Source organism: Lepeophtheirus salmonis, unplaced genomic scaffold (assembly GCF_016086655.4).
Source record: "Lepeophtheirus salmonis unplaced genomic scaffold, UVic_Lsal_1.4 unplaced_contig_14580_pilon, whole genome shotgun sequence".
Lineage (NCBI taxonomy): Eukaryota > Metazoa > Arthropoda > Copepoda > Siphonostomatoida > Caligidae > Lepeophtheirus > Lepeophtheirus salmonis.
In genome coordinates, this window is record NW_027291043.1 from 17,175 (window position 1) to 30,496 (window position 13,322).

Consider the following 13,322-nt stretch of genomic DNA (forward strand, 5'->3'; position numbering starts at 1 on the left):
TTAATATATTGACCTATTGGAAAAGGATGTAAATTGCTACTATCTTCTCGCTCTGTACTTGTAAAAGTTTTTCGATTAATATATTGACTTGGAGGAAATAGATGTCCATTGGTGCTATCTTCTTGTCCTGGACTTGAGAAAGTTTTCCTATTAATATATTGACTTGGTGGAAAAGGATGTATATTGCTGTTTTCTTCTTGTTCCATATTTGAGAAAGTTTTCCGGTCATTATATTGACTTCGTGGAAAGGGATACCCACTGCTGCTATCTTCTTGTTCCGGACTTGAGAAAGTTTTCCGGTTAATATATTGACTTAATAGAAAGGGATGTCCATTGCTCCTACCTTTCGGTAAAGGATACAACTTGTGAAGCAGGAAGTTCCATTAAAATTTTATCAATACAGTTTTAGTATGAAAACTTACCAATAGTTGTTTTATCCTGGAATCAGAGGATGGAAATGTCTTTCGAGGTAAATGTTGTCCTAAACGGGGGTTTCTTAAATACTTATTCCCTCTTTCCATGAATTGATTAGTGAGTCCATTACGGTAGGTATAAATTGAAGCTGAACTTAGCGCTTTGATTGGAGTGCACGTTTTTTGACATTGATCCATTGTGGAGAACCGGTTTGCATTCCCTCCACAGCCTCCATATATAAAGGAGAGACACTTCTGCTGGTTCTTATCGTAGTGATAGGCAACTTTTTTTAAGACAGTATCCTCGTCGCTTTTCAACAAGACATGCCTAAGTTTAATATTACAATTCAACACTTATCAGTTTTAATCTTTTTTATATCTTAAAGATATAAATTCATACATCATTATACGAGTTCTGTATACAATGTTCCTCACACGACTTCATAGAATCAAAGTTATTTCCATTTCCATAGCAGCCTCCATAGACAAAAGTTTCACATTTACCCGTTTTGGCATTGTGGAAATATTGTACTACGCTTTCCTCACAGGGCCCGGTTTCACTTTGCAATGAGCAAGTATCATACGTCGGAGTTGCCTTTAAAAAACATAAAAACCTCAAAAGATGACTTTAAAATTGTATCTATTTATAATACAATAATTAGAGTTTTGGATCCAGCAAGTAATTAAGGTACTTAACAGCTCTACCAACGCCTTGAAAGGAAAACTGTTCTTTCAGTTTGCAGCTGAGAACGCAGTTCGTGATACTGTCGAATCTATTTCCATTTCCATTACATCCACTGTAATAAAATTTCAAGCATTTATTTTGCTTAGAATCAAAGTAGAATTTTAAGCGAAAATTCTTTGTACATGTTCCTGGATCCCTTGGTTCGAAACATCTCTAAAAAGTAAGTGTGAGATATGCATACGTCTCAATTAGAGTTAAAGAAAAGGCAATGATGATCACTTTAATAAGACTCGTTTCCACTTTTTGAAGTGTAGTGTCTTAACTTTTGGAATAATATTAGCTAGGTAAATGTCATTGTGTACGCCGAAAAAATTAAACGCTACTTCAACGCTAATTATCCTAACCTTGTTAGCAGGGATATGTCCAGTATTTTAAGAACAAAGCTGATGATGTTAAAAAAAAACAAACAAAAAAAAAAAACAGGTTTGTTTTTGGTGGCAAATATCAATAGCAAAATATGGCAGCCATTAGACCTTCATATTTGGTTGTTCTCAGAATTTCCAAAGCAAAGAGACCTCTCACCATGGCAAAAGAGTTACTACTACCAGTAACCAAAGACTGGTTCGAGTTAACCTTGAAACTGAATATGCTAACCTTGTCTAATAAAATCGTCACTTGTTAAATCAAAAAGGCAAATGAAGAAGGATCAACTATCTATTTTTTTTACTCAGGGTCAATGGAACTTGGTAAATGTAATTACGGATCTACGGCACCAGAAATGTTGGTAACCACTGAGCTGGGTACACAGTTTTAAGGACTTTATATGGAGTTTTATCGATAAAATCATTTCCTTAAAAAGGTGAATGGCTTTATGAAAACCCTCACCTTTTTTAAAGAAATATTTAGGACGAAAAAAAAAAAAAAAAAAAAATAGTACAGATTGAGTTTGGAATACATTTACATTCCTGACCGACCAATTATCATCAATTTATATCTACAAGCTATTGTGATTAATCCTTTAGATATGTAGCAAATTGAACTTAAAGTAGACTAAAATGATTGTCACAATAAAATAATGAGACATTGATAGATTTCATGGTTGGAAGGTCATATCAGGGCCGATATAAGTCTTTATATCCAAAAAAAAAAAAAAGTTTTAAGCTATAGCTAAAATTCGTAAGAATTGACTCAATAAATCTACAAAATATTGGGCTGTATGCTTTTTTTAAGAGCAAGGACAGCGGTTCAGTCCCCCTTTTTAGGGTTAAAGCAGATAAAATCGATGCATCCTTTCGTCATTGAGATTCCTTGTCCTTTTATTAATTGTTTTGTTATGTAATAAACTAAATTATACTACTGAATAAAAAAATAAAATGATTGTTTTATATTCCATTATAATGAAAACAGGAATTTTTTTTACAAGATATATTAAATTCTCTTAGATATATCTTATTTGTCTTAATAAACCATTGACAGACTTAGGAAAAGTTACAAGGATTGACAGCTAAGGACCGGCTCCAAGAACAGACCGACATATTTACCAATAGGAATAGTCCTTAGACTGGACTGGACCGAATAAATAAGAACCAATAAAACACTAGTATTTATTATGTAAAAACTAAATTAGGGTCTGATCTTTTTCTTGATTTTTTCTTCAATTTTTTTTTGTGTTAATTCAAAACATAATAATTTACTGATATTTGGAAATATATTTCTTTAGGAAAAGTTTTTTTTTTGATGTAACGCTAGATGGAAACGAGTCTTTGTAGTTTTTGGGATTTTCTGGAACTCTGATTGACTTACGTTTATGTTTAAACTTGGCTTGCATTGCCTTAAGCATATCTTTAATGAATCATAGCCGTTTGGATTGTCTTTGCAATGCAATCGCTTTACACACTTATTCTTCTTTGGATTATAAAAAAATTTTGCTTCTAGGTTCATGACAAGATGGATTTTTGGGGTAAAGTGCATTGAGAAGTTACCTACAAAAGGAAAAATAATTTTAATAGTTAAGTTGAAATATAAATTTTCTTAACATATTTTTTATATGGCCAATTCATGTCTAGTTAAAACATGGTTATAATAGGAACTTGGAGCAAAATATCAGTTAATTTAATATGTTAGACTCAAAACCTCTCTATCTTTATATTTTTAATGTTATATTTATCAGGAAAATCCGCCAGATCATATATATATATATATAATTTTCGGAAAAAGTTTCAAAAGTCCACAGCTGTTCACAAAAAATTTAATTTTGTGGAGTAAAATTCAAAAATAAAATTTTATATATTACATTTTTTGGAGGAAAATTTCATATTCGAAAAATAAATTTGAAATTGAGATATATAAAATTTTTTTACGAAAAAATTTCTTTTTTTTTCTGAACAGTTTTAGATTTTTGTGAGTACCTATAAATTTTTGAATTTTATGAATACATAGATTTTAGAAGTTTTTCTCTGAAAAGTTTAATTTTTGAAATTTTTTTAAGCAATTTAATATTTGAAATGGAATTTTAGAAATTTTTACAAAAAAATTTCTGTTTTTCTAAACAGGTTAAGATGTTTGCAAATAACTATATTTTTGAATTTGGTATGAATAGTTATGATTTTAGAAATTTTTCTGCGAAAAATTTAATGATATTTTGAGAGCTTTTTTTTTAAAAAATTAAATTTTTCAAATTTAAAAAAATTCCAAAAACCTAAATCCTCTCCCCCTGAAATATCATTGCTGCGGATTTATAATTTTTATTTTGTTAATTTATAAACTTGTTGTATTTGTTGAAAAAAAAAAGTTATATTGTTGCACTCTATACAATCTAATAATTTAACAAGTTTTTAGCTCATTTTTGTTGCTGTTTTGAATGTTATTCAAAAGACAAGATAACCAATAAAATCAACAAAATTGGTCTTAAATCATAACATTTGTATATAATTAGAAAATGTAATTTTCTTGCAACAAATTGATATCCAAATTTTGAGAAATTAAACGAAATAAGATGATAAATAAAATTTCAAATAATTCTTACAAATTATCATGCCAATAAAATATTTGCTCGTCATCCCATAGACATAAAACTTTACAATTCATATTTTCAAAATAAACTTAATATATGCTCTAAAAATTATTAAATTAAAATAAAAAGTTGATAAATAATAAATTTATAAACTTGTTCTAATGGCAAAGGATTGTCCATTAAATGATCAATCTCTCTTGATTAATTGAGATTCTTTTTTAACTACTCCGTGACACTTATTCCAAACATTCATTAGAAATAAAGTTGCTTTCATTCTTGACACATCCTTTCCAAATAAAGAATTGACAACTTCCAGATTGCATATTGTAGAAAAACCGTGGGCTGCGTTTAGTACAATTGCCAATTTCAACGGGGAGGCCACAAATTGATCCATCTCTATCAGAAATATTTCTCGCTACTTCTTCATTCTTGTTTTCTTGAATGAAATTAAGATTGTAATAATCGTAATCCTCATCACTGCTTTCTGTAAATGGAGAAGAAGAACTAACCTTTTCGTAAACATGTATTTACTACAATATATACCAACCCTGAGTTTTCTTCTTTTGACTTAATTCCGGATGATTATCTGCTAAAAAAATTTTTTTGTTGATAAAATATTACACTATAATACGCCATTGTGTTTTTCGCTCATAATTTCTATAATATACTACTTTAAGGTTAGTTGCATGCTCCACAGAGAGTGATTTTAAAATAGAATTTTCTTTATAAAAAATAGGTTTTTTCATCACAGAATCATGAAAAGTTCCGACAAGAAGTGTGTATGTTCTCCACTTTATATTTATTAATGAAGAAATATTAGTGTTGTATCTGTCCTAGGACTGATTTTCTAATCCGACCCTGCCCTTTCTTTTTTATCAAACCGATCTTTTTACTATTCAATCGTCCTGATGATTGATAACGTCGGTCCTTCAGTCCTAACAATATTTTTAGCTATTCATAGCTAGGATTGACATATATATATATATATAAATAAATAAATTTGGCCAAACACTTTTTACTTTAAACTTGAGGTATTTTGTCAATTTAGATAAAATACATAGAGTGCACCTCGTTACCTTTATTGTATCCTGCAAAAAGAAACAGAAAGAAGGTCTGAAATCATCTGGTAGTTAGCTAAATAAGTCAATCATACCAACTGCTATTTATCTCTTATATACTCCCAGACTATCACTGTCATATTATTTCTTCATCATTTCTAAAATGAATCATACATTATTAAAGTCCACAGAGTATTTTATTCGATACTGTATTGTAATATTTTATTAAAAGTGAAGTTATACATTAGTAATTGTGTATGATGGCCAAACTTTCTTTATAGAAATAATAAAATGGCCAATATATTCTTGTTCTTTGAAAACGAAGCATAAGTATAGAATAACTAGAGCTCATTTTGCAAGATCATTAATAATATTGAGACGCCTAATTATTTAATACCTGTATGAACTCATTCTAATATTCCATGATGCTGGATCAGCTTAAAAATACATGAAAAAGCTCCATATTTTTATAAAATTTATTGTCTTATCTGTGCAAAAGTCTTCTAAACTTTTATGTACAAATGTTTCTTAAACTGTTGTTGTTCTCTATTATACTTTTAAAGAACTCAGCATCCGCCTTTCGAATGTCAAACTTACTCGACAATCAAAAAAAATACGAGTCCTACAAGTTCCTCTGACAAGTACAATAAATGTCTGGAATGTTTGCATGATGTTGATTTGGAAATTTGACCATTAATAGTTCAGTATTTTATTAATGACTTCATAAAATAAAGGTATTTGAAAGGAGAGTCAGAGGCCTTAGATGCATTAATCTATCTTTTATGTATATTCTTACTATAAAAACACATACATTTCTCATTCCTCGTTCTTTTCTAGGAGTTAATTTTTGAAATTCAGATATGAACATCTAGATTTAAATACTCTTTGAAGACTTTTGAGAGCCAACGGTATTGTACATTGCATCAAGTATCTTAAATTTAACTCTCGCTTAGGAGCAGCACCAATAAATATTATGACTAGCTCTAAGAATTCCCACTTATTGTCCCTTAGAAATTTAATTCTAAGATGTTCGTTATCAAAGTTAATGGTGCCTTGTCGTAGTCTTCAACAGGGCCGGCCCCCTCTTTATCTGCAATTCCGTATTTATTGATCGATTGCAATTTTTTTTTTTCATCTTTTGAATAATGGAACTTCAGGAGAAAAATCTTGGAAAACAGTCCCAATAATTAATTCCATGATGGGGCATGCATGCAAATGGAAAGAGTTTGTATTCAAATAACTTTCCAAGAAGGAAGCAAGCAATTGCAATATTACTTATTAATTTGAAAATTATATATTTCTAATGTTAACCCCCGTCATTATTGTCGGCCACAAATCCCCTTGGTGGTCATTTATTTATATAATTTGCTCCTACTAAATTTTCTTCACTTAATCATTTATTAAACTGTTTCAACTATAATTGTTTTTCCTCAAAGGTCATAAGAAGGTAATTTCGGTTAAAGTAATCCAATTTTGAACTTTTTTTGTTGAACTAAGTAAAAAAACGTATTTGCAAATTTTGTAGCTATCAATAACTGCTCATTGGCTGTGATACCCAGATGAACAGACAGATATGCAAAAAGGCAACATTTTATTAAAATATTTGATCATCGTTTAACTCAACTAAATTTAATACTTCTACCAACAAGCTGTATTGTGTAGAATATGGAGGATATTAAAACAAGATCATTTTTTTTTTCCAAAAAATATGAAAAATTCAAAACTTTAGGCCCGTTGAGCTATCTCTAAATATTCATAGAAATTTTTCAAACTTTTGTTTATACTATATTTTTTTATAAAAGAAACGCATTCGAACTTTATTCGAATTTTTTACTTTTCACAAAAAGTGATATCCCAAGTGTACATGTATGATATATTAGAAAACTCAACTCAAATGTTCGAATCCTAAAGTCTTAAGAAATACGTTGATATTGTTGGATGTTTTCATTTTTTTTTCTTATGCACACGAATAAAAATATAAATTTTTAATACAAACTTACGGAAATAATTGTTGCTGGGACACTTGGGTGAAAGCCTTTTTGCCAATTACCATTTTGCCAAATGTTCCTTAATTTTATACTTTTCCAAATAAATATATTATATGATGGTTTTTATGCAAAACTATGTAATTATTATTACATTTATGTTACTTCAATTTTACTTGATAAAATCTTTTATTATTTGCCAAAAATTGTAATAATTAATTTCTTTTTCTTTTACATTTTTTCTGTCTAATTTATTTTTTTATTGGGTGATTGTCATGATTTTTGTTACATTTGTTCTAAAAGGCATTACAGACAATTGTTGAAGCGTCTTCACAATTATATAAATTAATTATCAATAAATGAACACTTAATAATTGCAATTCGGCACAAATAATTTAATATTATATGTTTTCAAATTAGAGTAACGTGAATGTGAAATTTATATACATGGTATTACAGTACAAATCATCGTTAAGTATATTAAACCCATTACAGGGGATTGGTTAATATAAATTACCACTATATATAAATATGAATATTTCAATCAATATGCAATATATATTCATCTTTTTTGACGTCTGAAGTATTTTACTTAATATTATATTAACAAAAAAAATAATAAACTATTTACTAGGCTCTGCAAAACTCAAGAGTCTAGCTTGAATGGAGAGTGTTGTTCATATGAAAATTATAGCTTCAAGAAAAGTCAAATATCTCGTAAAAGATAAGGTCTACATATTAAATTTCAATTGGAAATGTTAAAAAAAGTTTATCAACCTGACATAACAGCTCTCTATCTGGGATAATTAGATGAAGGAAAGAGTTGTGGCATATATTTAACAGGTTAATGTTACTTCTGCTTTGCATGCATGGTTGCTCATGAAAGCTAAAACAAATTTATATCTATCTTGTGTATAATTTTCCTTCATATTCACCCGTTTTCCATCAATTTTGAGAGAAGCAGCTAGCAAAAGCTTGAGAAGCAACAATGGCCTTCCCATTAATAGATCTGCAATTCAATTAAAACGTTACAAAAGTCTAATATGTAAGGGAAGGCCAAATTTGGGTGTTTCAGATGCAATATTGGTCAAAATCCACATTGCTTCTATAGTTATCGCAAATAATGGCATTTATACTAGAGATTATGATATTTTTCTTAAAATTTTGCATATATAAAAACAACATGAACCTATCAGAATAAGTTATTTCAATTTTAATCCAATAATTTAATAAAAATATGTCCGCCAATCATTTCTTACAACTAAATACTGCTGATTCTGGCGATAGTTAATTAATTAACCGCCTTCTATCTGGGTTCTAGGGATCTTTTGCAATTTTTTTTAAGTATAATTATCTTATTTGAGTAATATACCATATATAAAAACTGTATCGTATAATTTTTTCAATCCGTTCCAAATAATTATGTAATGGGTTAATGTAATTTTTTGGACTATGTGTCCGCTGGACAAAGTGGTTAGTTGGCAAAATGGCATTATGCACAAGGAAAACATAGTGTAATATTAAATCATTTTATCAGTTTTTAAATCATTGAATTACATAGTTCCTTTGAAGAGGGTTGACAAACGTCATTGCATTCCAGTACGGTATCAAATCGATTTTTATTTCCTTCACAACCTCCCCAGGTAAAACTTTCGCACGATTTTAAATCTTTGTTGAAGTAGTATTGAGTTATATTCTTAGCACAAGTACCAGGGTCCTTATTTAAAGTGCAGGTGCTCTTTAAAATGCCTGAAATGAAACACAATAGAAACACTTTTTTGTAATTGTACATCAACTTATCTGTCCTCACCATCAGATAAATCAATTAAAATCACCCCCAGAATAAAACATATCATAGCACTATTTGATGTATCCATCACAAAAATTCCCTTCTTTACTTGAGTTACACCTGCTCCAAATGAAAATAGATATCTTCTTTTGTATTCTATTAATTACGATGAAGGGGTGTCCATAGTTTTTATAATTCTTTAAGCCTTAATTCAAAGACTTTTCTAGCAATTTAATCATCACGTTATTAGAAATAGAGACATAGGGTATTAATGAAGTCATTTTGAATTAAGTGATTTAGAAGTTCGTTTCTAAGTTATTATTTCAAGAACAGTCTTATATCATCACTTACAAATTGATTGTTGAGAAACAGCCCTAACCTGGCACCGTGCCCAGTTGTTTACTTTCTAGCTGACTAAAGAAGAGGAGACTCTATTCTCTATTGTACCATGAAGATTCTGGAACACTACCGAGTTCCCTATTATTCACAACCTCCATTTATAAATGGTGGTTGATCTGCCCTGCTGCGTAACCTACTTTTCCTTTAAGGGAAATTATTAACAATATTTTTATCATCTTAATAAATAATGTTAACATATTATTCCTAAGAGGAATTTCCGTATCCAGAGTCCAATTACTGAAAAAATTATAAAAAAAGAAATAGAAACTCTATTTTTTAACATTTATGGCAATGAATCTTACACATTTAAGCTTTCATAAGATTATGGTTTTTGTATATTCAGAGCAGTTATTTATTGCAAATTTGGCTATACACCTCGGAAAAAAGGTTATTTACTCGATTTTGAAGGTTACATTTTTAAATGGTATCCCTCTTTGATCATACTTTACTTCTTCCAAGTGAGACATTAAAGGGTTGATCTCATTTTATGATTTTCAATTTTTCAGAAGTAAATTTTTTATAGGATATGTCTGTTTTCCAAAACATCTGACATCCGTGACGCAATGACACGGAGCTCCGTCTTGAGTTACAACAAAGTTTTCCTGAACTTTTCTCTGCTTCAAGGTAACATATTCTTATCCATAAGTTCGGTGTAGGCATCTGCATTGAGTCGCTCATTCCACTTTACAAAAATAGCAAGCACATTGCCTGTGCTCGCCACTGGATTTTTGTTCTGAAGACATGTCTCACTGAAGCTGAGATATAGTCTGGTTATTTGATTGTGATGCAGAGGCTGTTTTTTTTATATTAATAGGGGCGTGAACGGTGGAAAAATTTTCATGAGAAAAGAGCTAAACTTTTGGCAATTCTTTTTTTTGGCCTTAAGAGCATCTAAAATCTACTTTCCTCTTTCCAACTGTCTCAACTTGCTCTGTTCAGTGATAAGATGTCTTGTTGTCCTCCTCCGTGATTTTAGACCAATGTCATTCCGGATTGAAAAAGTGTAATCTGTACCACTAGATAAGATCAACCCTGTACTATATTTACCACCATAGATATGATATCTTGTTTGGTATTGGAGGACAGAAAAATCTACAGCTGCTTATAATCCATAACCCCAATTTTTTTTCAAAAGGTGAAAATTGAATATACTGTCAAATCCAGATATTAAAATTCGGATTAAATAAAAAATGGGTTTTTTGTCAACGTTCTCTTAGATATCAAAATTTTACTACACAAAATACTTATCATAAAAAGAAATATGAAGTTCCGCATTAAATCAATATTTTCTATTCTTTTTTCTTCAGCTTTATTTTGTAATTTCTGAGTCTGATGGAAAAAATTGGAAAGAAGAATTCATTTTTTTAAATGTAAAATGGCGTTAACTTTTTTTTTTGGTATGTTTATTTTAAATCAATTTTTACATTTCTTTTGAATCAATACGTATAAATTTTATGAGTTTACCTTTAAAGAAACATATATGAGAAGACAAATAGGAACAAAAATTACTAATATATGAAATAAGTATTACAGTTTAATAGTAAAAATGTGAAAGATATAGATTATTTCCCTAAATATTCTAAAATAGTGGTTTTTAAATAAACTTCGAATTAAAAAACCGGATATAGCCAACCTTACAAATTAACAAGAAACTTTCTGCAAAGTAAGTGATACATACAGTATAACGGAAACTGAAAACGGACATCTTGTGTGAAAAAAAAGCACCACGAACATGTATATCCATCCTCAAATTAACGGGATCGTTCCTTTATTTTGTTTTAAAGCTTTAAATCAGGGGTCAGGAATTTTTTTGGCTGAAGGAGCCATGAACACCACATATTTTAAAATTTAATTCCATGAGAGCCATACCATTTGTAGGTATATTACAAAAGAGGTAGTGCTCTAATCTTTTTCTTCCTGCCGTATTAAGTTGCTGGAACAGCTGTTCGGTAAGAAGTTTCATGACGTATGAAATGCAATAAAATGTATATATCTTTTAAAATCATAACCTGATAACTCTGTCTCAGATATTACAAAATTTTAAATAATAAAGGCTTCTAAAGGCTTTAAACTATATTGGTAATTGCGAAAATTCAAGAAAAAGTCGTAATATTATTTAATAATTTAAATGACTTCCGAATTGGCTTCAACTTTATAATAATGTCCTTCTAATTAATAGAGATTTTTAAACATAATGGCTTGAACATTTTTCTACTCATTAGTAAAAATATATAAGAATTGACTGAGATTATCAGTTTTTATGAGATGAAACAGTTTGTAGTCGCTAATGAATGATTAAGAAGTTTGTTGTAACAAATAAATAATAGGACTATTTCTTAATCTTTAAATTAGCTTTGACGTTTTTTGTAATTATGGAATTCCTATTTTGACTTTTCCAGACTTTGTAACATACCTATAATATGACCAACACTTTTAAAGTACAATAACTCTTTGGTTTTATTTTAATAAAGTACTTCTTAATATTGATGCAACTTGCTGCATGTTTTTGCTTATGGCTTTGTAGTCTGGTTGATGATAACTAAGGTACTGCTTCCATGCAGGTGTTGGGACCTCCATCGGTTAAACGTAATTTTACATAGATTGATTTTAATGTTCTTTAGACGTGAAAAAGACTGTTCATATGCATACATACACCCAGCCAAACATTGTTTGTGTGAATGAATCCTTGCTGTATTCATTCACACAATAAAAATCAGAGTTAACGTTGTTCCACACTGAAGATAGTAGCTATCAGCAGTGTTGCAGCAATATTCTTAACGATATCATTTTTTATATTAAATATTTGTCTGTGAGCCGGTTGCAGTCATCAAAGAAGCCAGATCTGGCTCACCAGCCATGGGTTCCCGAACTCAGTTTTGCATTTATATAATTGTATCATCGCACCCTTAAAAATTTATTATTTTCACTTCTGCAAATACGTAGTATAAGCCCAAGGTTGTAGAAATACAGGTTAGACCATCATGTAGTGCGGTAATATAATTTTATACTTTAATGTACCACTTCGGTGCATCACAAGGCATACATTTTTTGACGTGATAAGAGAATAAAAACGGTATATTAACATACCATTACAAATATTATATAGTTAATTTTATAGTATATATATACAGCGTCACAATAAAAAAGCGTAGTGGAAGTCAAACATCACAATGTCTGGAAAAGTTATTAACCTTGGTATAAGTCCATATTTTCAAAGAAATAAGTCATTGATACATTTAATTAATTATTATATTTCGATCCAAATATTCATTTAAATTTGAATAGTAAAATAAGTGAGCCAATCGGATTTCTATTAATTCATCGATGGAAACCCTTTCCTGCGGATCCTTTTAAGACAAGAGGTAATTGATCGCTGAAAAAGATAGCAAAATTTACGATGAATACTATCATTTAAAGAAATATTATTTATTTTCTTGATGACAGATGCTAGATCAAAGTTGGGCCTAAGAGATTGTAGTAACATGATCCCAAGGGGACCAGATATCACATTTTGACTAGAATAAAAAATTATCAATGATTACTTTAACACATTATTTGAAGAATATACATGGTGCACAAGTTATCTATACCACCACTCCTTGGTGCAATCTCTTAGCTAAACTCAGGCACTTACTCAGATGTTTATTTTTGTAAGATAGCTTATTCAAACTTGTACGGGTTAAAAAATCAATTTACAAATTTGTTGTCCCATTTATTTTAGGAAGGAATGGAGCCCTCCCTGTAATCCGTGCCAGGAAATACGTCATAACAATTGCTCGAAATCTGGGACTCAGTGACACGTTCAATTGTCAATTAGTTAGTGGGGAAATTTGGAGTTCTATAGGTGATTGCTATGATACAGCTTAGCCAGTTGTGTTAAAAGGACGATGTGACTGTGTCTGAATGTAAATTGTTAGTGAGGACCCACGGAAGTTAGAGACAAAGTATCAAAAAAATGGGTCAATAGTCCGAGACAATTT

At 29.9% G+C, this 13,322-nt stretch overlaps 2 protein-coding genes across 2 annotated transcripts; both read right to left on the bottom strand.

Moving 5' to 3' along the window:
- Window positions 1-543: 543 nt before the first annotated feature.
- LOC139907466 (BPTI/Kunitz domain-containing protein-like) lies at window positions 544-3,054 on the bottom strand. Its single transcript, XM_071893895.1, has 4 exons — window positions 2,902-3,054; window positions 1,111-1,311; window positions 814-1,008; window positions 544-741 (listed from the first exon to the last, which is right to left on the bottom strand). The coding sequence occupies exons 1-4, from the start codon at window positions 3,037-3,039 to the stop codon at window positions 679-681; spliced, it is 597 nt and encodes a 198-aa protein (XP_071749996.1). The 5' UTR covers window positions 3,040-3,054; the 3' UTR covers window positions 544-678.
- Window positions 3,055-4,347: 1,293 nt separating this feature from the next.
- Window positions 4,348-9,143, bottom strand: LOC121128367 (BPTI/Kunitz domain-containing protein-like). The gene is made up of 4 exons (XM_040723949.2): window positions 8,965-9,143; window positions 8,712-8,903; window positions 4,659-4,700; window positions 4,348-4,595 (listed from the first exon to the last, which is right to left on the bottom strand). The coding sequence occupies exons 1-4, from the start codon at window positions 9,029-9,031 to the stop codon at window positions 4,348-4,350; spliced, it is 549 nt and encodes a 182-aa protein (XP_040579883.2). The 5' UTR covers window positions 9,032-9,143.
- Window positions 9,144-13,322: the final 4,179 nt, after the last annotated feature.

Bases quoted from the DNA above. Each gene is read 5' to 3' on its own strand.
- LOC121128367 (XM_040723949.2), bottom strand. From the start codon at position 9,031: ATGGATACATCAAATAGTGCTATGATATGTTTTATTCTGGGGGTGATT. The intron at 8,904-8,964 runs GTGAGGACAGAT...GTTTCATTTCAG, and splicing joins TTTAATTGATTTATCTGATG to GCATTTTAAAGAGCACCTGC. The intron at 4,701-8,711 runs GTAATTCAATGA...AAATTTTTTTAG, and splicing joins ACCCTCTTCAAAGGAACTAT to CAGATAATCATCCGGAATTA.
- LOC139907466 (XM_071893895.1), bottom strand. From the start codon at position 3,039: ATGAACCTAGAAGCAAAATTTTTTTATAATCCAAAGAAGAATAAGTGT. The intron at 1,009-1,110 runs GTTAAGTACCTT...TGTTTTTTAAAG, and splicing joins TTCAAGGCGTTGGTAGAGCT to GCAACTCCGACGTATGATAC. The intron at 742-813 runs GTATGAATTTAT...TATTAAACTTAG, and splicing joins TACAGAACTCGTATAATGAT to GCATGTCTTGTTGAAAAGCG.